The 25368-nt window shown below is 50.7% G+C and overlaps 1 protein-coding gene across 3 annotated transcripts in view; it reads left to right on the top strand.

The window, feature by feature from the left end:
- Nucleotides 1-25368, top strand: part of cdkal1 (CDK5 regulatory subunit associated protein 1-like 1) — a 158612-nt gene that overhangs the window by 116134 nt on the left and 17110 nt on the right. For all 3 annotated transcript variants that reach the window (XM_084708551.1, XM_084708553.1, XM_084708550.1), the window contains exon 12: nucleotides 978-1040. In XM_084708551.1, coding sequence (XP_084564677.1) covers nucleotides 978-1040 — 63 coding nt within the window. The remainder of the gene's footprint in view (nucleotides 1-977; nucleotides 1041-25368) is intronic.

Raw genomic sequence — 25368 nt, 5'->3', positions numbered from 1 at the left:
GCACACACTCAAAAACAGCAGCGCTTCTTATTAGGGGAGGCGATGGAGGTATGGAGCGAGTCAGCGAGGGAGAGATGGATGAGAGTTAGAGCAGGGCTCAGTGTGGATCATTAGCGAGGCCGGGGCATAAGTACCCTGCCCTGCTACCTGGCGTTACACACAGCCTCTAATCCTCCCCCAGCCCCCAGGGACCTCCTGCTGGAGGCTGTGACCTCTAAGTGCACTAAGTTGGAAGATGAACTCTCCAACTCGCTCTCCTCGGCTGCCACGCTGATCGCCCGCTGCACTCGTCGGAAAGTTTCGGTTGACTTTCCGTGCGCGGATGAAGAAGCGCACACGTGTGTGTGTGTTGCCTGTGTGTTTGTGTGTTGCCTGTGTGCGGGTGTGTGTGTGTGTGCCTCTGTTTGTCTCTCGATGCATTATGTATCGTGTATGCAGCTGTGGAGCTGTGCCGGAGGACATTGACGTCTTCTTGCCCCCCCCCCCCCCCCAGGGCCCTCAGCGTGGCTCTGCCCCCCTCCCCTCCCGCGCCCACCTCAGCCAGGCTGCCCACAGCGCCTCGTGGCCTAATCAGCGTTTTAATTATCCAGCCCTTACATCTCCGTGCCTCTCCTTAAGTGATTGCGTTAGGAGGCGTGGGATTCCCAGCGCTGTGGGCCCGAGGTGTCCTTCCCCCGGCGGCATGGAGGGGCCATGAGGGCAGGCTCCCAGGGTGCCGGGCATGGCCGCAGGGCGCTGCCTCGCGTCCAGGCAGCCGTGTCATTTCCTGCTTCCTATTTCCTTGGCGTTGTTGTTGTCGTTTTTGAACAACCCGTCCGCTCTCTCCGAAGCGCCCCCAGTGAAGCGTGCGGTCGTTCGGCTGTGCATGGCCGGGAGGAACCTTGGTGGATGTTTGTGTACGGTAACCTTGGGTGCTCGTGGTCCTGTTGGTAGCGTGCTAACGTTGGCTTCTCTCGGTTCTCCTCCTCTCCCCACAGAAGAAGCAGAGGACAAAGGAGCTGTCTCAGCTGTTCCACTCCTACAACCCCTACGACCACCAGGTAAGCAGCTCTCCCTCTCCTCCCCTGCTCCTCCTCTCTCTCCTCCTCCTCTTCCCCTCTTCAGCCCCACAGGCTCCTCTGGAGTCTACCTGTTCCAGGAGGGGAAAAGGCCCGACCGTTAAAAAGATGGATGTGCGGGCCGTCGTGCAGGCATCCCTGAATGATGGCCTAACCATGCTAGCTCACTAAACTTACAAGCCTACCCATGACTCTCTCTGGCACTCTCTGGTGAAGCCAGGACAGTCCTTGAAGCACTCCATTCACCATGAAACCACACAACCTAAAACCACCCCCCCCCCCGGCACTTCTTAATGATATCATCAGAATGTCAGCCAAGACGAGCTGTAGCCATAGTAACTACAGCCCATAAACGAGCCAGTGTAGTGTAGGTGCTCTGTAGTGCAGTCTCTCTCCTTACAGATCAGCCAAGCCTTGGCAGAGAGACACGATGAGAGGAGAGACTTCTCACCGGCCATGTGCAGTGAGGAGGCTCAAGAAATGTTTTGGTCCTGATTACATTCTGTCTTATTTTCCTGTGAAGTGGGTTTCAATAACCGACTGAACACACTCACATACACACACACACACACACTCACACACACACTTTCACCACCACTATGGGATGCTTACACTAGATTAGGGCTCCTTAGTGACTGGAGATCAGTGATGCTTGTGTACACTCGAAGCATCTCGTTTTGAGCGAGGGAATCAGTGGAGATTGCCGTCCTTCTGGCTAATGTCCTCATAAACATGCCTGTTCACTGCACACTGAGGCTGGCTGGTTGATTCATTCACTGACTGACTGTTTTGTGACTGCTTGTCCGTCCGTCTGTCTGTCTGGTGTTCCATCCCTCCAGTTACCTCCTCGTCTCCCCCCCGACACACACACACCCACCTTCCCCCTCAGTAATATCAGGACACTGCAATTAAGCAGGACGGCCATTTTGGTTGTGGTGCATGTGTCGGGAGTAATGAGTAAGCTTTCATTTAATAATCCTCCTTAATGATGCGTGGGTCCGGATGCTCTGCACTGATGGTGATTGGGTATTAAGTGTCTAATATAGACACCTTGATGGGGTCATTTGGCTTTGTTTCAGGGTGATTACTGAGCTCAGAGGGGATTTTCTGTGTGAATGAACATCGGCCTGAATAGCACTACATAAGTAGACACACACACACACACACACAGCCAAGCATACACACACATACGGACTGACACACATTCAGAACACACATACATGCACTCAGACAGACAGGCATACACCAAGTGGCAGATGTGTTGTATTCATGAGTGTGTCAGTGTATTGTATCCAGTTGGGGGGCCCTGGCGTGCCGCATGGTTAAGGTCACCCCCGACCCAGTGGCTTAGTCAAGCATTGGAAGCCATTATTATGTTTCAGTCAGTTCGGGAAATAGTATCAATCCTTTGCAAATAAAAGGCAATTTCCAAGCACTTCTTTGTTAGTGTATGGTGATTACATTTTAACTGGAATATATTCACTTTATTTGTGAAATCATGCAATATGTTATTAAACTCGAAACTTTCTGATTTTTCTGTTTATCTTGCTGACTGAATCATTAAAATCATTATCGAAGCTGTCAAAGAATGTTAAAGATTTTAATAACTTTAACCTTAGTAGTTCCCTCTTTCCTTCTTTTCTTCCTTCCTTTGTTTTGCTTTTTCTCTTTTGCTCTCACTCTCTCACTCCCCCCTCCTCCCCTCCCCTCTATCTTTCTCTCAGTCTCCCTCTCATCCCTTGTGTGGCATAATTGAAAGAAATGAAGAAAAATCACGCTTACCTCTAGAGACAGCCACACTTCCCTGCCACCCACACATACACAAACACTTTCCTCCCACACACACACACACACACACACACACATGCTGGCAGCCTATACATACTAGCAAAATCGCAAACTCCACTAGCCTCCGCTAACTGTCCCTCCACTAGCCTCAGAAACACCACTAACTCCACTGGCCTCAGAAACACCACCAACTGTCCCTCCACTGGCCTCAGAAACACCCCCAACTGTCCCTACACTGGCCTAGAAACACCACTAACTGTCCCTACACTGGCCTCAGAAACACCACTAACTGTCCCTACACTGGCCTCAGAAACACCACTAACTGTCCCTACACTGGCCTCAGAAACACCACTAACTGTCCCTACACTGGCCTCAGAAACACCACTAACTGTCCGTACACTGGCCTCAGAAACACCACTAACTGTCCGTACACCGGCCTCAAAAACACCACCAACTGTCCCTCCACTGGCCTCCGAAACACCACTAACTGTCCTTACACTGGCCTCAGAAACACCACTAACGGTCCCTACACTGGCCTCAGAAACACCACTAACTGTCCCTACACTGGCTTCAGAAACACCACTAACGGTCCCTACACTGGCCTCAGAAACACCACTAACTGTCCCTACACTGGCCTCAGAAACACCACTAACGGTCCCTACACTGGCCTCAGAAACACCACTAACTGTCCCTACACTGGCCTCAGAAACACCACTAACTGTCCGTACACCGGCCTCAGAAACACCACTAACTCTCCCTCTGCCAGACTCCCCCGGGTCCACTGTTGTAATTATATAAACTGCCGTAGTTTGTCTTGGGTCCTTATGGCTCATACTGTACGTGTCCTAATAGGCACCTGGAGGAAACAGCAGCATAGATAAGAGCTAAGTAGTCTGTTAGGACCGTTGTGTTCCAGCACCTTCTCTCCTCCTGAACACAAACAAATAAATGCCAACGCTATATGTCTACCCTTTGTAAACATGTAATTGCAAATCTAATTAAAACAAATAATTACAAATTCCCAAAGCCTTGTTTTTGGGGAATGACTGTCATGGTCATTGTGATGGGGTAGAGCAATCTCCATATTTCCTAAGGCTTTGAGGGAAAAAAAAGAATCTGTTTTCCCTTCACAGTTGAAACGTGCGGCCCACAAATAGCTGGCGGAGCTGACAACATCAACTGTTACTGTAATGGCTTCCCGCACCGCCACTTTCATATCTGCTATTTAATTCTCCTTTCTCCGCTGCCACCTTTAATGAGCGCTGTAAATTGGTACATTTAAGAGGAAATTGGAAAGAAAACTACCGTTTTCCCCCTTTGTTTCGTCCAGTTAATGCAGTGTTGGTCTCTCCTGTTAGCCTAGCGCTAAGACGAGCTGTGCAGCGCAGGGCTGCCGGGTGCTCCTCTCTGCTCTGCACCGAAGAGGCTCAAGCCATTTGTCTTAATAGACTGTGGGCTAATCAAGCAGCACTAAGGCTCACCTGAGACACTGTCAGGGGCCACGCACAAAAGGCTGCTGGAACACACACACACGTGCACAAACACACGCACACAAATGCACACACACACACACACACACATATGGACACACGCATACGTGTGCACACACACAGATGCACACACACAGACGCGCACACACATGCGCACACACAAACATACAGACGAGGCTGTCCCAGGATTCATTAGGACGGCTGGCAGTGAGTTCATGTCCATCTGGGATGGGTTTCCATTAGCGTGGTCCTGCACTGACAAACCAGGAAGTGGGTCCCCCTCTCTGCTCCTCTCTAAGCACACTACAAAGCCTGCCATTTGGCACGTATCCCACATTTATCAGGGGCGCACAGTTTTATCAACTCCTGAACACACTGCTAACCCTCCGCAAACACACACACAGGGCCCACAAAACCAGCGGCTCTAAAAGTCTTGTGTCCTCTCCTATCTACCTGTCCTAGTTCAGCCCATAACAGCACCACTGCACTTTTTAAGCTCTTTTCACAGTTCAGCTGTTACAAAGAGGGGTCCGGGGGGGGGGAGGGGCAGAGATTTTAAAAAGCACTGCTCCCCCAACACCACATACCCCACATTCTATCTGCTTCTCATTCTCAGATACCCCCCTCACACACACACTCACACACTCTCTCAATTATAAACACACGTACTTATATAAACACACACTCCCTCTCAAATATAAACACCCACACACACTTGGTTGGCAGGATATGTGTGCCCCCAGCTGTCTGTCTGCCCACCCATCCCTGTGTGGCCCAGCCCCCTATGCCCATGTTGGATGACCTGCTGCAGATGGCACACACACACACACACACACACACAATCATAATGGGAGTCTGGCTCCCTCTCTTTACAGTCACACACATCAAATAGGCCTTTTATATCCATAGGCCTCACACACACAAACACACACACACACACACAAGCACTGTGTCACTCGGAGCAGATCTGTGGCACACGGCCCTAGCGTGGCACTGCCATGGCGACAGGCACAAGCGCACCAGGCTTGCCGTCATTCACAGAGCCAGGGCCAAGTGTCTGGGCAGGGGGTTATCTCCCCATAGAGGAGGGGAGCAACATAGAGACCCCCCCCCCCCACACACACACACACACACAGACATACACACACACACAGTGCTGTAGCATTCTTACTGGCTTGTTGTTACTGTTCTATTGCTCCAGTTCTGCAGGTGTGTTGTCGAGACCCGGCTACTCTGCCCGGCAACACACCAACAGACCCCCCCCCCCTTCTCTCCCTTTGAGTACATGATTTAATGGCCCTAGTTCTGTGCCAAGAACCAATCTTTCTTTCTTTCTTTCTTTTTCTGTCTAAATCTCTATCTTTCTTTTGATTTCCCGCTCTGTTCTCTTCCCTTTTATCCTCCCCCCCCCCCCTCGTGTCTTTTCGTCCCCCCCATGCACACGTTTAAATACGCCTCTTCTGAATGAGGAGCGGGACTGTTGTCTTCCAACAGCGTCTGGCTAACATGTCAGGGCTCCACTCATGTCACCACCGAGGCCTCTACACCGCTGCAGCTATGGCCTCACACACTTTTGTCGGTTTGTTGTAGTAAAGTGTGTCTGTGTGTATGTGTGTCTGTGTGTGTGTGTGTGAGGCAGAAGTAGATAGCTGTCTGAGAGCCTCAAGCATCTTCAGTGTGTCGTCGTTTGTACACGTTGTGTCTTGCTTTCTCCACGCTCTCTCTGTGTCCTCGTTCCTGGGCTCTGATTCAGAGGAACGACTTCCTCCTGTCAGTGATAGAAAAGGAGTCTCGCTGTTCAGTTTAACCACGTCGGCACGACGACAACAATAACACTGTAAACCTCCGTTGTTACCAGAGGAACGAGCAATCGCGGGGTCCTTAACAACGAGGAGGAGATAAGACACGTTGCCACACGGCAGACCCTAACAACAGATCCAAGATCATTTGTTAAATGGTGGTTTTAATGATTTAGCTTGGCGTGGCAGCCAGGGGCTATGGCTGATCCCAGATAAGGAAAGAACATTTAATCGTCTGCTTTAAGAGAATGAAAAAAAAGAAGAAGAAGCTGAAAGGAGAAACATTTGTTATCACATTATAGTAGTCTCCTAGCCTTGAGCCACTGGCACACACACACACACACGTACACACTGGCCTCGGCAGAAATAACTCATCTACGCAATAATACACAGCCATGTCAACAGCGGTTACTAATAACTTGCTCTCTCAGCTATGCTAATACCTTGTGCAGTGAATGAAGTAATTACAGCCCCACCCACCCACCCCCTCCCCCCCTGCTCCACACAGAGAGGAATAATTACAAGCATTCTGGAAAAGAGAAGCACCCCCCCCCCCCACCCCCCTCTGGATTTTACATTTTAATGCCATCTATCAACACACAGACATACACACACACACACTCATACACACCTCTTCCACCCATTACATCTCTGAAATAATCTGTGTGTGTGTGTGTGTGTGTGTGTTTTCTAATTGAAGGGAATCTTCTGGGTCTGGAAGGAGACCATTCATTATTCAGCACAATAGTCTGCCCCTTTTGAAGCTCATTTATCAGTCGTCGTCCCCACACACACTCACACACACACACATACACACACACGTACGTACGTCCCAAATATCTCAGTCGCTGTGTGTGACTATCTCTTTTCGTTTCACATTAAGGCCCTGAAAAGTAGCTCCTCTCACTGGGACTGTTTCAGTTTTTTTACCTGTGTTTTTTTTTTGTGAACGTGTATGTCTACTGACAGAGGGTTTGAGAGCGCAGAGAGGGGGTAGGTGTGTGTGTGTGTGGATGTGTGTGTGAGCTCTCACACATCAGGAAGCAGAGTGTGTGTGAGTGAGGGGCAGGGGGGGGTAACTCTGATTTGGGGCATGTTCAGAATGATAGAATACACAGATGTGTGTGTGTGTGTGTGTGTGTGTGTGTGTAGGGGCCAGTGCCTCTGTGTGAGTTTGGGGATATGATTAATGTGATGTATGTGTGGCCAGATGGCGTTGAACAAGGCCCATCAATCAGAATGAAAAGACTATTGAGCAGGCTCTCAACAAAGCTTTGTTTGGGACCAGGGACCGGGGCCTGGCCTGGGCTGAGCCGGGCTGGGCCGGGCCAGGCCAGACACACTCTGAGACCCACCAGCGCTCCGAGGCTGGCAGCTGGGCCTCATAACCATGTGGAGCCTGCTGCTCTGATCCTGTGTGTGTGTGTGTGTGTGTGTTTTGGGGGCGAGTGGATAGCCGGCTGCCTTGGCTGCTTGTCCTTTGTGCTTGCATGCGTCGAGAAGTGACCAGATACACCCCCCCGCGCCCCCTCGGCCCCCCGGGCGTTTCCACCATAGCGGACGACGCCACAGTTCGGGATGCTTGCCGTTGTTCGAGCCTCCCTCCCTCCCTCCCTCGCTTCGTCCTCCCTGTCAGATGGTGTCAGTTCTTATCCCCAGCTGGCCGTGCCCCCTCGCCGCGCTGGACTGGATCTCCCATCATGCATCGGTCCCCGTGCGCCGCAGCTCCCCAGCGAGCGAGGGGGGAGGCCCCCGGACCGCGGTGTGCCGCCTCTGTCCACGGGGTCTGACAAGGTGGCGAGCATCCCTCTCCCTGGAGTCACGCAGAAGGACAAGCTGTCATCACGCCCGCTCGCTCCCGCGCGCTCTTTCCAGAAACCTTCCCTACACTCGCACAGGGAACACACGTCTTTCTGGGTTGCTGAACACTGTCACACCCACTCCGTCTGGTCTGAGTGCTTGTGCACGCTTGCTGGGATCTCCTCTCCATGAACGGCTCATGTCTTTGACCGTCCACAGCCTGGATGGGGGAGTGGAAAGAGGGATGGCAGCGTTGCACCAGATGGTAGAGAGTTCTCCCCAATCATCTGCACAACATCATTATTTTTGGACGAGGTCATGGTAGCAGTTTCAGTAATAATTAGGGTGAACTTCATAAACAACCAGAAACGTCTTCATACATACCCTAACTGTTTTAAACGATATCTAGCTACTGATTATATGGCAGAATATAATTATACCATCACAACATTGGGTGCAGTCTAATCACAGTTTAAACTACCAGAATTCTAAGATATTGATAAAAAAAGAAACCCCCAGCTATGCTCAAAGAGAGTCCTGATTAGTTGCAGCTTGTTGATTGGTTACGGCCTGGCGGGTGGGCGGAGCAGTCCATGTTTGTGCATCAAGACATTCAGACCCCCACCGTGTTGGCAGGACCCCCCTAACCTTCCTGGCTCCCCACGGAGAGAACACACCGACACAGCATCTCTGATTGGAGCTTGAGCAAGAAGATCTGCTGTGATTATCGGTCAACCAGCCAATCAGACGGTCATTGTTGTCCAGACACGAGGTGCTTATGGGTAATTGTGTTTTGGGTTACTTTTTTGGATTTCCCTTTTGTCAGCTGTAGTCCATGTTAAGAAGGTAGTTATTGGCTCTTTTGTTCCCATGATTTCCAATATTGATCCTAATCCTTAGACAAATACTGTATAGTCTGGAACATGGCTTTTCTTTCGCTATGATACACAAGTATTGATTTTCAGTAAAAACTAGGCTCATTTAATGTATGCACTTCTATTTCAGGGACTGTTAGGCTGTGTGTGTGTGTGTACGTGCATGTGTAAGTGGGTGTCAACATGACTGCCTGCATATCTCCTAAAGATTCCTTCTTACACAGATACTCTGATCTACTTTACTGACCAGCTTACACAGTCACATGGTCTAAATTTACCAAGATCAAGATCTTCAAACAGCTAGTTTGCACCACGCAAGAGTTTTATCACCCCTTATAGGAAGAGAGCGACAACAATTAAGATCTCCCTGCACTAGTTTTTGTCTGACACAAATTGGAATTCCTCACGTCCCCACAAATCCAATCAATTAGGGAAGCAGCTTTTGCTTGTGCTCTGTTTAATTGCTGCGTTCTGGCATGGATCTATTTATACGTTGTTTTTCAAGATCACAAAAGACAAAACCTCTCGCGCCCTGACACCTCTCTCTGGTGTTTGATGTTCTTCCTCCCCTCTCCTCGTCCGTTGTTGATCACAGGGTTTTCAACGTGCCTGGAGAGATGGATGAGAAGCGAGAGGCGTGTGGAGACCATGTTGTCAGTGTTGGCCCCAGTGTGCTCGGGGCCCACACCATAATAATGCTGAATGGTTTTGGTTTATGATTATTGTTGGGTGGGGGGCTGGTCATGACTGGTGCTTCATATTTGATTCAGCCACCGCATTATCTCAGACAAAGCTGTTCGAAAAGTCTTGCCCATGGACACATAGACACCCCCCCTCCCACACACACACACTCACACAGGAGAAGGCAACCTGTTACTGATCCATGTTGCGTTAGAACTCCAAAAATAGGTCAGCTTTGAATACAGACGACCGTCCATGACCTTGTGTGCGTGCAAGAACAGGAGTTGAGCTACAGTACAGTGTGGTGGTCCGTCCTGGCGTTATGCAATGACCCACTTCACAGCGTATCTTTGATCTAGAAAGATAGCCTCTTATATCCTGCCAGCTGAAAAAATCTGATCTGACCCAAATTCAATATGTATTTCCATGCCGATGCCAAATTCTCTTTCAAAACAGCACTGCTGTGCAGAGTGTGCAGGCTCCCAGAAGTGGGCAGCTCCGGGAGACCCCGGGGGATGAATCCGCTCCCTGTAAATCAGCGTGTGGATACGGAGCGTCGGTGGCTTGGAACCAAGCTCAGAGTGGTCTTCCCAAATCAAACCTTTTTTGATATCGGGGGTGGCGCCTTTGGTCGAATGGCGGATGGATGCACCGGAGACTACATGGGGGGGACGGGGGGGTCAGAGGGAGTCACACCCCCTGTTACATACTTCAATGAACACTTTATGCTTGCCCTTAGTAGTCGTGTGTTCGTGTGTCAAGCTTCATTGCTGCACGGTGACAGGAAGACCAGGCCCGTATGTATGATTACCCTCTTCTGAACTCCCAGGGTGCACCTGGCCTCTCGGCCGCGGAGCCTCGGGGTGTTGGCAGACCTCCTTCTGTCCTCCCATTGGACGGTTTCTCCGAGCGCACGGACACGCCACCGTTTTGAGACGAGATCGATCGTGTTACTTCAGCACCGCTGACCCCCGCGACACACACGTACACACGTGCACGCACTCAGGGGAGAGGTGCATTGGGGCTGAAAAGCATTTGGCTTTTCATCAGGGTTGCTAGGAACTCAGCATGGTGTCCTGTCACCTCTCCAACACTGCCCGAAAAAAAAAAAAAAGTATTTTTCTTTCATTTTGTGTGTGTGTGTTTACTTCTCTCGTCTTCCAGGGGCTGCTATATGTGCATGTGGGAGGGCTGACAGGCCTGTTGAAAGCAGCAGGGGTCGATGAGGGCCCAGCCATGCGTGGCTATGAGAGAGTGGCTGGAGGGGTTGTCAACTGAGCCAGGGCGTGGAGGGGCTCCGTCCAGGGCTACGGCAGGGTGACAACATTTCGGCCAGGTCAAAGTTGACCTCAGTACCTTTTCTAGTCTGCTCCACTCACCCGAGATCGAGCGAAATCCTTTCCGGGGGTCATCGTCACAGGAGGACTCGTCAAAGACCGGGTTAGCCTTAGTGCTCAAGACTACGGTGTTCTGCACACATTAGCGCTTAGCACTGAGGATGCACATGTAAGCAGGGAGTTAAGGAGGAGGGGGGGGGGAGACCAATTAGAGAGCTCTCGCAGCCCCCCGGGGCCCGTGTGCATGGCTGCTGCTGAGGTGACGAAAGGTTAGCTAGCGCCGGCGACGCCCCCTCCAATCAGATGCAGAGATGCAAGACAAAACCTGGTTTACAAGCGGTGGGAGATTTGCAATGTGAATTACAAGAAAATGCGCACACAGCTGCTGGAGATATGGAGGTCGTATTTTTTGGGGGGGGATAGTAAAAGTGAATGTGTGTAGGTTGAATAACAGACCTGTTGTTGGTTTGTGTTTGTGAAAGAGGTTTATGGTAAATACTTACTGGATTGCACCCAATCAATACATGTGTGTAATGTGCTTTAGTGGAAACAGATAAACAAGAACTTGAGTTAAGCAGGAGTTGCCCAGCAGATAACCAAAAGATAACCAGAAGATTTACAGCTTAAGCAGGAATAACAAACCACTGAATTGATTTTAGTGGGATGGAACATGATGAAATAGTTTCAAAGAAAATATACTAGCAGCCTGTAGTAGCTCTGTACATAGAGACTTCTAGATGTTACACTCCACGTTTTTTTTTCCCAGGGCATCTAGTATCTCCATAAGCATGAGAAGACTTGGCATATTTGAACCGCATCTTAAAGTTCAGACAGCTTATCGTTATTTTTCTGTAAATGATGTTGTGTGGCGGTCAGCTGGCTTGCCGCCGTTGTCATGGTGAATCTGTCTTCCACGAGGGACCAATCGTGTGCCTCATTTGTCAACCTCATTAGCATGTTTGACGATGGCCCCGACGTACGACTGGGGAAAACAAGTGCTTTTCAAATGATGTCTCCTATTCCCTGCCTTCTCATGCCAATTATCACTTTGTGTGGAGCAAGAGGTCCGACATGGTTATTATTTTCTTCTCCCCTGTCTCCAGGCTCTAAACAGGGATAATTATAACTGTTATCCAGACAGTTTGAAGCCAGTCATAGTGGATGTTTCTTTATGATTGTCGATGCCCCAGCCGTCGCACGGTTAGATAAGCATTTTATTTTTGTTTAGCAAAATTGATACGCGATTGAGTTTCATGCTGTTTTGAGTGTATGGGGGGGCACAGAGATTTAATTATGGGATGGGGATTATATTGATTGAGTGGTCAATACAGTGTGGTTTCTCCTTTTCGTTTCTGTCTTGGCCACTGCTTGAGTTCCTGACTGAAAGGCTGGAGCAGAAATGTCCCTGCAAGACATCTGTGTGCACCTGATGTCGAGTCTGGAAGGAAGTCAGCCCGGCATCGTCAGAGATCGACCACTTCATGGAACTCACTCAGTTGGTGTTCTGCACTTGTCCCGTCATCGTTTCATGTTTCTGATATTTGGATCCTCGGTTGGTTCTGTTTTCTCATAGCTGATGTGGAAAGAACCTAATGTAGAAACTCCATCTGTGGTGATGCTGAAGGGCACCTCTCTCCTCTGTGGAGGAACGGTCCTCATCACTATGGAATCCGTGTAAATGATCGACTATTCTCTAATACCAAACCGCCGACTATTGACGTTTAATGCAACGCCAATATGTCAGATATTGAAAAGAGGGTCACAGGTTAGGACTGGGACTAAGGCCAAAGGTCAGGGTCACTCAGGAATTGACCAGACCTGGTTAAATCGTTGATAGCAGCCTCTAAGCACTCACAGCGTTGACACCTTTCAATGGCGTTCGCTAGTCTTACCAGGCATTCAAATGCAGCGGCGGGTCGACTGTACGCTCTGCAACGGCACGCTGCTAAAAGGTTAACCAAGAGGAACCTCTGTCAGCTCTGAGAGAGCTCTTTCTCGCGACGCGATCGCCACAGTGTCACAAGCGCTGCTCGACACCAAATGGTGTACTAGTTAGTGCGACAGGAAACGATGTGCCTTGTCTTCCTGTATGAACTCTGAGGCGTTCCACTGTACTGCGACTGAGCATGTCAGGTAAGTCGGCGGACGTCTTACCGTATCGTTCGAGAGACGAGAGAAAAGGAAGTATCTGGAAAAGGATAGGCCTCTGGTGTCCGGGTACGACATCTCAGCGTCGACTGGAACCGTAATTGAGACACTGCAGCACCTTAAACCTGCTTTGATCGCATTGTTCTCTGCAGAACATCGAACAGACAAACGGGGGTTTCTAACAAGGCTAATCTGGTCGCCGTGGCTTAAATCAGTTCAAACACAACATCCCCACCCATACGCTAAGCCCACACATGATGCCACAACTGTTGTTTATTTCCAACGACAGCTGGCCTATTTACCCAGCCCTCTTCATTTGCTGTATTTGCACACTTATGCAATCCATTCCCCTTTGATACGGGAACATTGAAATGAAATGGATGTGGAGGCTGTGTTGGGTGCCTCTCCTGATGCTCTCTGCATGGTTCCTCGGGGTGGGCTGGAACCACCTACGGTTCATTTCTTCCTCAATGAATCTCATTATCTCCAGGGACGGGATCCTGTCTGGGCTGGTGGTTATGCTCGGAAACTGTCAGGCTTATTCGAGGGGATTTTTAATCCACGCAAACAGTGGCAAAGCCAAGCACGTCGACGCGTGTGATTTATGCAACCTTGTTTTTGTTTTGGGTTCTTCTCGAACGTCTTCTTTTTCATCGTGGCGTCTCGGTCGCCGGAGTGCGGTGGGACTTTGGGCGCAGGGCTCTCTGGGTTGTCGTCGTGGCGCGAACACGCGGGGCGATCTGGGGGATGCGGTGGATGGGATCTAGACGCGCACACACACACACACACACACACACACACACACATGCTTAAGGCCGCTCTCACGTAAGCTCAGAGGTCTGACAGTAATCCTCACAACTGTTCTGTGTTTCGGTTTGGTTTGCGACTCAGTCCTGTGGGATTGCGATTTTCACCCCTCAAAACCTTTCTCTCATTCCCCGGGATGTTTAGAAGAGAAATTGTCTCCAGCCACAAAGCCAGGGAACAAAGGCAACTGGCGCAATAGTGGCCATTCTGAGCTCAAGACATGACCTTTACATAGTTATGGGTTGATTGCTGTGGTCCTGTCAGTGGGTGAAATTACCTTTGTGATTGCTGCTATTTTGTCAGGGCGCTGCAGTGGGTCTGCTTGTGTGGGAGGAACACACCGCTGGCTTGCTTGTCTGTCCTGGGGACCAACCCCCCCCCCCCCCACACACACACACATACACACACACGCACGCACGCATGTGGCCTTGATCAGGGGAGAGGGAGAAATACGAGGAGAGAGGGTGGGCGAGGGGAGAAAGACATGCCGGGAGAGCCTGAGCGGGAGGGCAGCTCTGGATGTCCGGGGTGAGTGGCACAGGAGGGGTTGGGAGGCATTGATCCCTTGCAGTGGAGTGTGTGTGTGTATGTATTCATGATAGGACCGGAGCGATCATTGTCAGAAGGCGAGAGGTGCTGCGGGGTCACCCCTAACCCCTGCCCACATCAGCGTGAAACCCCTCAGCGACAGGCAATCCTCACCACCTCCCTCGACCAACCGGAATCAGCTTCAGAACGGCAGGATGTCAGGATGCGGGGCTATGTGTGTGTGTGTGTGTGTGTGTGTGTCTGGGGTGTTTGTGCATTAGCTTGTCCATTCTCCTCAGGGACCATCCCAAGGTAGAGAACGATCTTTGTCTGCGGCAGTCTTGCACAGTAAGGTTAAAGCCTTGACAGAGCTTCGTTTAGAAGTAATTGCCTCAAGTGCTTGTTCGATGTTCAATGGCGATTCATAGACTATTGGAGTATTTCTCTAGTAATTGTACAATGCTTGTGAAAGGCAAACGTAGCCCTCGGAAAATAAACACATTTCTGTCTGTCCTTCAGATAAAAGGACGGGAGGAGAGAGATTTTTTATTTTTGTTTGAAGGGGGGTCTTTTTATACCTCTTTTTGTTTGCCACAGTTACTTTTTCTGCCTTCTCCCTCCCGATAATTGTCAGCCAAAGCGTCTGTTTTTACTCCTTAGTCCTGCGAGCGTCTAAGTGCAATAGGACCCCCCTAACCCCAGCACCCCCCTCCCCATTCTCCCCTGACTGCAGTAATGGGCAGCTGATTGCTTCTATTTGCTGGGGGAGAAAGGTAGGGAGTCAGGGTGAAGGAAGGGGGGGGGGGGGGGGGTCCGAGCCTTCAGCCGACTGACGCCTGAATGCACTCTGCCAGCGTCCTGCGCCACAAAGACATGCTGCAGCAGTGTGTTAATGGTAGCCCCCCCCTCCCCTTCCACACCCCGGCACTGCTCACTCAACGCCCTCCTGAACAGTATTCACAATGCTACACATCAGTCAAAGGCTCCTAATTCAATTGGAAAGAAGAGGTTTGTGCGTGCGCGCGTGTGCGATGGGACGGGATACACATGAGGAGAGAAGAAGAGATTGCTGAAGTGCGAGTGTTGAAAGCACATACTCCATTGAGCTGGGGTGTGCAACAGAGGCTGGTCAGCCTTCACCCAGTGACTCCTAAGTCGCTGTTATTATAGCTGCATTCCAGTCTTACCTTTGGGTGGCTCCATGAACAACACTGCATTCAAGGGTGCCCCATCTGGCTCTGAACTCTGCCATGGACTTTGTATCTGTTGGAGACCAAATCATTTGTTGACTCGGGTTTCATAGTACATTTTATAGTCATGTTGGACTGACTTTGATTTGTACTTTTTAAACGTCATCGTTTAAAAGTATTTTCTGACAGGGATCTATCCGATGATTGTTGTGATCATGCCTCATTCTGCGGCTCTTTACTTTTCTATGGTTTTTTTACTGTTTTAATAGATGAGTTACTACATTGTCTTTCTATCATGTTATCCTCGCGGGTAATTGCAGTAGGATATGTTTTCTTCCACAACCCAAGGATTCTGATGTTTGTAATCAGCACAAAAGCTTTCTATAATTGACTTATGCAACTGGGTAGTGGCGTGCTTGATTGCATGGCTTGAGATTCCTGTTGTAATCATGGGTTTAAGGCTACTGTGGGTAAACTGGGTACAATCTATATGGAAATGTACCCTGTGTGGTTTTAGGCTATAGTCCCTACCTATAAAACCAGCTGTTCTACATATGTGTTTTTATGACACTGTATATATCGTTTTCTTCCTAAAGATAGGACTGATGTAGTTAATCTGCAAATGAAGCGTCTTTCAGATAATGTTTTTTATCAAGACTTTATTAGTTCTTTTCTTATATACTTTATTCTCCCAGGAGACTTGGTTCATTATCTGTATGCTGCAAAACGCCGGCATGCCAAAAGAGTCGGCAGCACCACAGCCTGTGTATGTGTGTGCTTGCCTTTGAGGGATCCCAACTGCATTTCATATCCCAGAATTGGTGTTAATCCCCCCCAGCCCCCCCCCCCCCCCCTCCACAGAGGGATTTGACCACAGGGTGTTTGTTCCCTTCAGCTCATCTGCATGTGAAGGTGGGGCTGCGTGGCTCTCTGCCTCCCAGACGTCCCCTGCTCAGAGCACCTTATCTCTCCACGCCACACCAGGCCACACCAGGCCTCGCACCCCCAGAGTCCACGCTCTCACCTCCTGTAGGGTGGGTGTGTGTGCACGTGTGTGTGTGTGTGTATAGTAGTAGGTGTGTGGGTCTGGGCTTCACTCCAGAAGTATCTGCAGCCTAACCTGGGCCTCACATGCCGGTTATGGGAAGGTTCTGTTCTGGTGCTGTGGTGGTGCTGTGTCATGGGGTTAAAGGGGACGTCTGGCTGAGTTGTAAATGGACAGTTTAACAGACTGAGAAGGATCTTGGGTCCTGGGGTATCTCTCTTTCCGACACACATACACACACACCCACACACACACTACTCAACCACACACCACACACACACACGCACACACACCGGTGTTTTAAAAATCGATCTGCACTACACAGAGACATCTGGTTACATCTGTTAATTCAGCATTCACTAATGAACTAAATCCCTGTGTGCGTTGGACACACACACACACACAGATCCTAATTGAGACATGGAGGTACAGCCAAATGTTAAGGGATCACCAGGGTAAAGGCTGCAGCTTCACGCTGCCCTTCAGTAAGTAGGGCAGCACAGACGAGGGCTGATACTACAGCGGTCACCGGGGACCAGGTTAAATGGGTAAAGATGAGCGTGTGTCTGCGTCTGCACGTGTGTGTGTGTGTGTGACCGAGCAGTACACGTGTGTGTTTGTGTGGGTGCGTGCGGATGGGTGTGTGTGTGCCCGCGTGCACACGTTAATGACACCTTACCGCTTTGATTTATGGCAGCGCTAAATGATGTAGTGTTTACCGTCTCCGCGTCTGTGGTGTTTGAGAGGCGTGCCAGAACGCGGGCCAAGAGACGGCTCCACGGAGGCAGAGCTCCCGCCGCTGCTCAAGGACGTGGCGTGTTCTCACCGAGCTGCCCGGGTGTTGGCCGGGGCCAGATAGGAGGCGCGCCATCATTCCTCAGGACCGCTGAATAGAACGAGGACAGGTCAGAAGAATGGAGCGAGGCTGGAGAGAGCGGATCGTTTGAGAGAGAGAGAGAGAGAGAGAGAGAGAGAGAGAGAGAGAGAGAGAGAGGGGGGGGGGGGGGGGACACCTCCTAAATATGCTCTCTGTAGATTAGTTTATTTGTTGTTCACGCGATGTGTTTGTAATTGTGTGTTTGCAGGTAATTAATAGCTGTAATTAAGAGAGGTTGAGCTGGAATGCCTTTGACTCGCTCACTAATTAGAAGTGTTAGGAAGATCTTTAAAGGGGTGCCGAGGTTCACTACTTCTTAGTGGTGTAAGGAAGATCTGGAATTAGAGGGCATGGTTTTACTCATTTTACTAAGACACTAAGATCTCCAACCAACCTTTCTAACAAGGCCTCGGTAGAACGGACCCTTGTAAGATCCACCTTTTACGTTTGGTGATTATCTGCATTTGCTGTAGGCCCCGGCCTCTACTCCCCTCCTCCTCCCTCTACGCTTGTTCTCTCTCCCCTCTCCTCCTCCTCTATCCCACGATATCTCCCTTCTCACCTCGCTCTTTCTCCTCTCTCCTTCTCTCTTCCTTTCCTCCTTCTCCCCCCTTCCGCCCCCCCCCCCCTCTTCTGCTGCCTGCAGCAGCTTTAAATCCTCCCGTGTTCTGAGATGAATAGACGTCTAGACGGCAGAATCACAGCCACCGTTGTGCCGTCTCCTCCCAGTCCCTCCTTCCGTGGGCTCCACTTCTCTGGGTTTTCTTCCCTCTCTTCGGCGCTCGTCTTTGTGCCGGCCCGGGCTCGCATGTGTTCAAGCGCGGGGCCCCGTCGTTTGAAGGCTGGGTTGTAAACGGCGCGAGATGGGCCCCCGATTTCGAGGACTCTGACAACAGCTGAGAGGAGTCGGCGATTGTTGATATCCTTTCAAGTCGTCCTCATCCTTCTCTTCTGTCTTTCTTTTGTTCTCTCTCTTACTCAACGCTTGGCGGACGTGAAAAATGTGCGTTCGCGCGCGCACAGTGTGTCGCTTTTGCGAGATCAATAGATGATTCACAACAGAGTACTGAGGAAAATGAGAGTGAGTGTGTGTATGTGTGAGTGTGTGTATGTGTGCAGCCCAAGCTTCAGCCCTAACCTAGCTTCAGCTTCACCTTCAGTCATACCCTGGGCTTGCCTAGTGTTGGAGAGAGAGAGAGCGAGAGAGAGAGAGAGAGAGAGAGAGAGAGAGAGAGAGAGAGAGAGGGGGGGGAGGTAGATAGGGAGGGAAAGAGGGAAGGTGGGAGTTACAGAGAGAAAGGAGAGACCGTGAAAGACAGAGAGGAGAGGACAAACTCCCTGTTGCTCTGAGACTGCATGGTGTGCTCAGAGGGACTTTGTGTGTGTGTGTCTGTGTGTCTGTGCAAGTGTGTACACGCGTGTGTGTGTGTGCGCGTGTGTGTGTGTGGAAAGCTGGAGATTAATAGGAGGACTGCAGAGGAGCTCACTCACAACAACCTGACGTGGAAGTCTGCCAAAAAAAAGCAACAACACACACACACACAGTCGGTGTGCTTGCGCCAAGGCCTCAGCTACATGTCCACAGCTATTTGCAAGTATTGATTCACCTCTGTGAAATAGTGGCAGTGTTAACTGTTCAATAAGCAGAGTGTTTCATTGTTCTTCAATATCACACCATTTCCAGGAGAGAATATGACATTTAAAGGACTTAATAATACCAGGAAGGAGCCCTCAACAAACCACAAACACACACACAGAAGTCGTGGCTGTTGACAGCAGTGTGTATTTCTGCACAGTTCCTCTCAGCCTTTTTCACACCTGACCGCAAGGGCGCAGAACAGCATTATCTCCATGGTTACCACCTGAGGATGGTGTCTGGCTCACCCCGCCCTCCCTCTCCTCACCCTGGGATGCCCCCCCCCACCCCCCCCAACCCTGAGGTGGGAATGGACCTCACCCACAGTAATACAACCGTGTCCAACAAGGGTGCCCTCAACACCATGGTTGTGGGTTTGAATCCCCCGGGGGCGGTTACAGTAGAGGCTTAGTAGGTGTTGTTGTTTTAGATAATGGCATCTGCTGCTTCCAGCGCTGCCGTCTCCCAGGTGGGTTTGGGTGGAGTGATGACAGGGAGGGAGGGGGGGGGGGGCTTAGGTGTGTGACTGTCGCACCATGGAAGTGTGATATCGATAATGATCCAGATTGGGGTGGGGAAACTTTATTCATGGTTGTTCAGTTTCATCCACACATCAGTTGGATGGAACTTGTCTGCATGCAGAAATGGAGCAAAGCATGCCTCCTGAGGTACTACAGCATTGCATCAAGGGCCTAATTAGCATCCTCATTTAAGTGCCATTTCCATAATTGCCTGGTTGAAGCAAAGCAGCCCCCATGCCAGATTTGAAATTGAAATTGACCCCTGTCTTGAGTTTCTTCCTTATTTGTAAAAAAAAAAAACAGATCCATTTCTGTCATTGGGAAATTCCAAAAGAACTTTGACTGAGACGAGCATGGCCCCAGGGCAGCTCCTGAGAAGTTGGGAGTGTAAAGAAAAAGAAAAAAAAAGCAAAGGGAAAGAAAGGCTGACTGAAGGAGCGGGGAGGATCAAATGACTAATTGCTACCTTTGAATGTCTATGTCCGTAGGCCAGCTCTCTCCCTGGCTCGTCAATAACCAATCAGAAAATGAAAGGGACTTGTCGCCGGGGCGGATTCCTGACCCTCCGGGTTCCAACTGTGCTCAACAGGTCTGAGCCCATTTGGGTAGCTCCTCCCCCTCGGGCCTGTCCTCAGATCAGCCTGCTAGCTAGTTAGCCGTCTCCGCGGGAGCACCGGACACACACTGACCGATTCAGCGCGGTTGGTCGGCTGCTCCACCCAGGACCCCGGTCCCCCCCCCCTCCCCCCCCCCCCTCATCCCCTCTCAGGACCAGATAAGGCCAGGGCTCGTTTAGCAGAATTACCCACATGCCCCGGGGCGTTTTTTAATATAGGATGTGCACGGGGCAGCGAAATGTCAGTTTCAGATTTGCCAATTATCGGAGGATTACTGGATTAAATTAACCAGTTTAGACGGGGGTCTTGCTGTTGCCGCCCGTAATCTCCTTACCCCAGTCACAGCAGATGACTGGGGCTTTAAAGGAAGGAGGGAAGAAGAGAGAGACGGAGAGAAAGAGTAGAGAGAGAAGAGAAGGAAAAAAAGTGATTATTCCTGCCTGTGAATGGCATCATCTGGTTTGCGGAGATCAGGAAGTTCCCTAAGGAGGGCTGATAGTGGGGCTTTGAAATGAAGAAGGGAGGGGAGCAGGAGAGGCAGCTAGCAGACTGAATGACGGAGAGAATAGCTGTCGCTTTCTTTTCTCTCTCTTCCCTCTCCCTTTCCTCTCCTCGCCAGAGCTGGAAGCTTGTCTTTTATTCCCCAAAGTGTGCTCTGAAGCAGTAAATCCTTTTATCAATATGGTTTCCACTGTGCTGCCCCCATCTCTCTCAGATCACTCTCTGTTTTCCAGCCCCTGTCCCGCTTACCTCTCCTCTCTCCCCCTGTCCTCCACAATCTCTCCCCTGTCTTACTCTCTCCCCCCTGTCTTACTCTCTCTCCCCCTGTCTTACTCTCTCCCCCTGTCTTACTCTCTCCCCTGTCTTACTCCCTCTCCCCTGTCTTACTCTCTCCCCTCTGTCTTATTCTCTCTCCCCCTGTCTTACTCTCTCCCCCTGTCTTACTCTCTCTCCTGTCTTTCTCTTTCTCCCCCTGTCCTCCACCCTCTCTCCCCTGTCTTACTCTCTCCTCTGTCTTACTCTCTCCCCTGTCTTACTCTCTCTCCCCTGTCTTACTCTCTCTCCCCTGTCCTCCTCCCTCTCCCCCTGTCTTACTCTCTCTCCCTTGTTTTACTCTCTCTTCCCCTGTCTTACTCTCTTCCTCCCTGTCCTCCTCCCTCTCTCCCCCTGACCCTGACTGAGTGATTAGGTCAGATGATATATAGGACAAATCTGTCGCCTGGGTTCAGTTCTGAATCCAGGACGTCCTTCCCCTGGCATGCAGCCAGCTCCTCCTCCCTCTCTCTCCTCCCTCTCTCCTCCCTCTCTCGTCCCTCCCTCTCTCTCCTCCCTCTCTCTCGTCCCTCCCTCTCTCCTCCCTCCCTCTCTCTCCTCCCTCTCTCGTCCCTCCCTCTCTCTCCTCCCTCTCTCTCCTCCCTCTCTCCTCCCTCTCTCTCCTCCCTCTCTCTCCTCCCTCTCTGGACACATGGCAGGGTCTGGGGCTCATTACCACAGAGTTCAAACAAAGCATGCAAAGCGATTATTTAACATGCAGTTGTATTTATTTAGTATTTGAGGAGATTTCAACAAGTTTTGTGTGTGTGCAACTTGTGCAGTATTTTAGAAACTTCCCAGTGGCTGTGAACCTCCAGTTTAAGAGGCTGTTAGAGGCTAGAGGCTGGCTTGTCCCCCTGCGGTTGGAGGCCCCTGCTTGTTAACAGACCCCCCCCCCCCCGCCCTCATCATCTTCTTTGTCCCATTCCTCCTTCTCTTCCTCCTCCTCTTCTTTCTACCCCTCCTTCTCACTCCTCCTCTTCCTCCAACTCCCCCCCCCCCCCCCCCACGGGCATCACCCCTGCCAGCCGGCGTTCTCATCGCCCCATCGCACGCTCAGATCACTCATGTAGACGATCGCCGGGGACACGCCGCGGCTTAGCCCGCCATTCCGAGAGGTCTTGCATCCCATAATGCCGCAGGCCCAGACTGTCATGCTCTAGCTGGCCTCTTCCTGACCCTGTCCAGTCCCACGCCTCGTAAACGCTGAGAATGCCGTTATCGTCCGCTCGCTTGAGCTGATTACTAAGCAACCACACGCTTTCTCTAGAGAGAGAAAGGCAATGGTGTCATCTCTCCTCATTCAGTAGTGATATTTGTCCCAGAGCCTGGAACTTTCCAGGGATGGGGTGGACCAATGAAAATCCCCACTCCCCCCCAGGCAGAGAGGAGCTTGGTTCGATTCAAACAGAGTCCACGGGGCTGCGGGCTCTTAGTCTGTCAGTCCTCTCTCTGTGAGAGGACCACCGGGGCTGAATGTTCCCAGTTGGCGCTATCTCCAGAAGGGGAGGCAGAAGAGGCCATGCACCAAATCTAGTGTGTGCGCCTGTGCCTGTATACGCATAGGTATACAGTCCGCGCGTGGGGTATTGGAGTTAATGGCTCCCGTCGTTAGTTAACGACTGCCCAGTGTACGTTGAGATCACACCGGCGGCCAGAGAGGGTCCTGGGCACATCCATCAACACTAATGAAAGCCACGTCCTGCCCAGTGCCGTCACTCAACCATATGCCACCCCCGGACCTGGCATCTAATGCGAGGACACACACACATCGTAACACATACAGAACATACACACACTATCCCAATCACATTTACCCCCCCCCCCCCATACATTTATCCCCCCCCCCCCGAGGCAAGTAGGGTGAAGTGCCTTGCCCAAGGACACGTCATTTGGCACGGCGGGGAATTGATCCGGCAACCTTCTGATTACTAGCCCGACTCCCTCAACGCTCAGCCATCTGACTCCCAATTAGGCTCACCCAGACACCCATACACGTTGTTACCAAACACACACACACACACACACAGAGGCTTGGCCGAGCTGGTCTGGGCAGGCAGTCCTCATTTTCATGCTGTCTGGGCCCTGACGCTCTGTGTTCAAACAGGAGATATGGAATTAATGTATGCAAAGTCAGTCGAACAAATCCTGGGGAAGACAGAGCAGAGCCGGATGAATATTCAAATGACGTGAACCCATTTAGGATGGGCCATTTGCATGTGTGTATTAGCCCTCAATCATAACAAGCTTACTAAACCAACAATCTGCCGGCTCCACACCGCGCCACGCCCAATCATATACACACACTTGCTCTTCCCTTTATATCTATCTATTTATCTATCTATCCCACTCCCTCTCTACACTCACATACACACAAAAGGCCTTTCTTAGACAACTGCAGTGTGGGGCCAACAGATGGGTTATGAGAACTGGCTGGGTTAGTCTGTACAAGGCAGGACCAGGCCAGGACCAGGACCAGGAGATCTGAGGACAGTAGAAGGATTTTTGACCGAGATGTGGTGTGGACTAACGCCTTTATCAGGCTGGACAGCACAGATTATGGCATGTTTTTGCATGTTGTAGGCGATAATAGACAACATTGTTGTTGTTTACAGCTGACACATATTTTGAATGAACACATCCAATTAACTGATGTGCAGATTATGAGATGGTGTGCAGATTATGAGACGGTGTCACGTAGAACATTGTGTGTCCTGCTGTGAGGTCAAATGGGATCTAATCTGGCTTTCCAGTCAATCTGGAGCAGAGCGAGGCCTTAATCTGGAGTTCTGGCTAGCATGGAGCAGAACTGGGCACTAATCTGACCGTGTGGTCGAGATCTCCAGATGATCATTTCTGGATGGATGACTGGTCGGTCGCCTGTGGTGATCAGCAATCCCAAGGTGACCTCCTGGAGAGAACACACACTCTGGAGCACAGAGGAGTCTCCCAGCAGGCTGCCTCTACATCTGCTGATTGACTGGGGGGCTGCTCACAAGTAATCACACACACACACAAACACACACAGATTAAGTTACAGTACAGCTCTGTGTTCTGGGTCATGGGGCATTTTGAATTGACTATAATCAGGCCCTCTAGACTGTACTGTGTGTGTGTGTGTGTTAAGGGGGGGGGGGGTTGGGATATTGTTCTAGTTTCCTCAGCCTGTGTCAGGGCTGAGCGTTCTGTCGCGCTCTCTCCCAGCGCTGGAGTGATGATGTTCTCTGAGCAAGGGGGTCTGGGAGGGAGGGAGTCTGGGAGGGAGTCTGGGAGGGAGTCTGGGAGGGAGTCTGGGAGGGAGTCTGGGAGGGAAGGAGTCTGGGAGGGAGGGAAGAGAGAGCGAAGCTGGACTAGAGATGAATGACTCGTTGGCGGGCCAATGAAGAGGGTCGTCCCTCCAGGAACACGGGAAGTCTCTGCCCGGCGAGACTCTGGAGTGTGATTAAGTTCCCTGCTGGAGGAGAGAAGAGGGAGGATGAGGGGGGAGAGGGAAAAGACCAGAGGGGGGGGGGGGGTGAAGGAGGGAGGAGGAGGGTCAAAGAGAGACGGGGCAGAGAGAGAGAAGGGGCCTGGAGGGGAACATTCATCCATTTCCCGAGTAACAGACATACAGGCCTCGCCTCCACAGACAGCCAGACAGCCAGACAGTCAGTCAGTCAGTCAGTCAGCCAGTCAGTCCCTCCAGCCACCCAGCCTATTTTGATTGCAGCCATATTCCCAGTGATGGATGCTAATGCGGATGCTAATGAGGTGACAAGGGGGCAGGCGAGTCACCTCTCGAGAGCCAGGCTGATTCACCAGCAGGAAGGAAGATCAATCGCAGCTGTTCAAGTGGTAATATACCATTTAAAAACAAGATTGAACCTGCCTCTTAACAGCAAGCCAGTGTGGGCTTTTCTGACGAGGCAACTGTTGACTTTTCTCAAATTCAAGTGAGTCCCCCTTAGATGATTCAAAGGGCTGTCATAAGTTTATAAAGTGTATTATAGCATATACGTGTATTATACACACATAAAGTGTATACAAACTAGACCAGTTGTGTATGAACCAAACCAGATGTATGTAATCTAAACCCGATGTAGATAAACCAGACCAGATGTACATGTACCAGACCAGTTTAACAGTATATAAAGCAGACCAGATGTAAGTAAACCAGACCAGATGTAGGTGAACCAGACCAGCTATTCAGTATATATAAGACAGCTCACATGTAGATGAACCAGACCAACAGCCTAACTGTGATGCTACCCACAAGGCTCCCAGCCAATCAGCAAAGCCCAGCTCTGATTGATGAAGCAATCACATGTCCTGGGTCTCATCTCCTATTCACCCACATGTTCTCTCTCTCTCTCTCCCCC

The sequence above is a fragment of the Hypomesus nipponensis genome, chromosome 2, assembly GCF_054491055.1.
Source record: "Hypomesus nipponensis isolate SF chromosome 2, ASM5449105v1, whole genome shotgun sequence".
NCBI lineage: Eukaryota > Metazoa > Chordata > Actinopteri > Osmeriformes > Osmeridae > Hypomesus > Hypomesus nipponensis.
The sequence above is the reverse complement of the archived record's forward strand: the minus strand, read 5'-3'. Positions and strand labels throughout refer to the sequence as shown.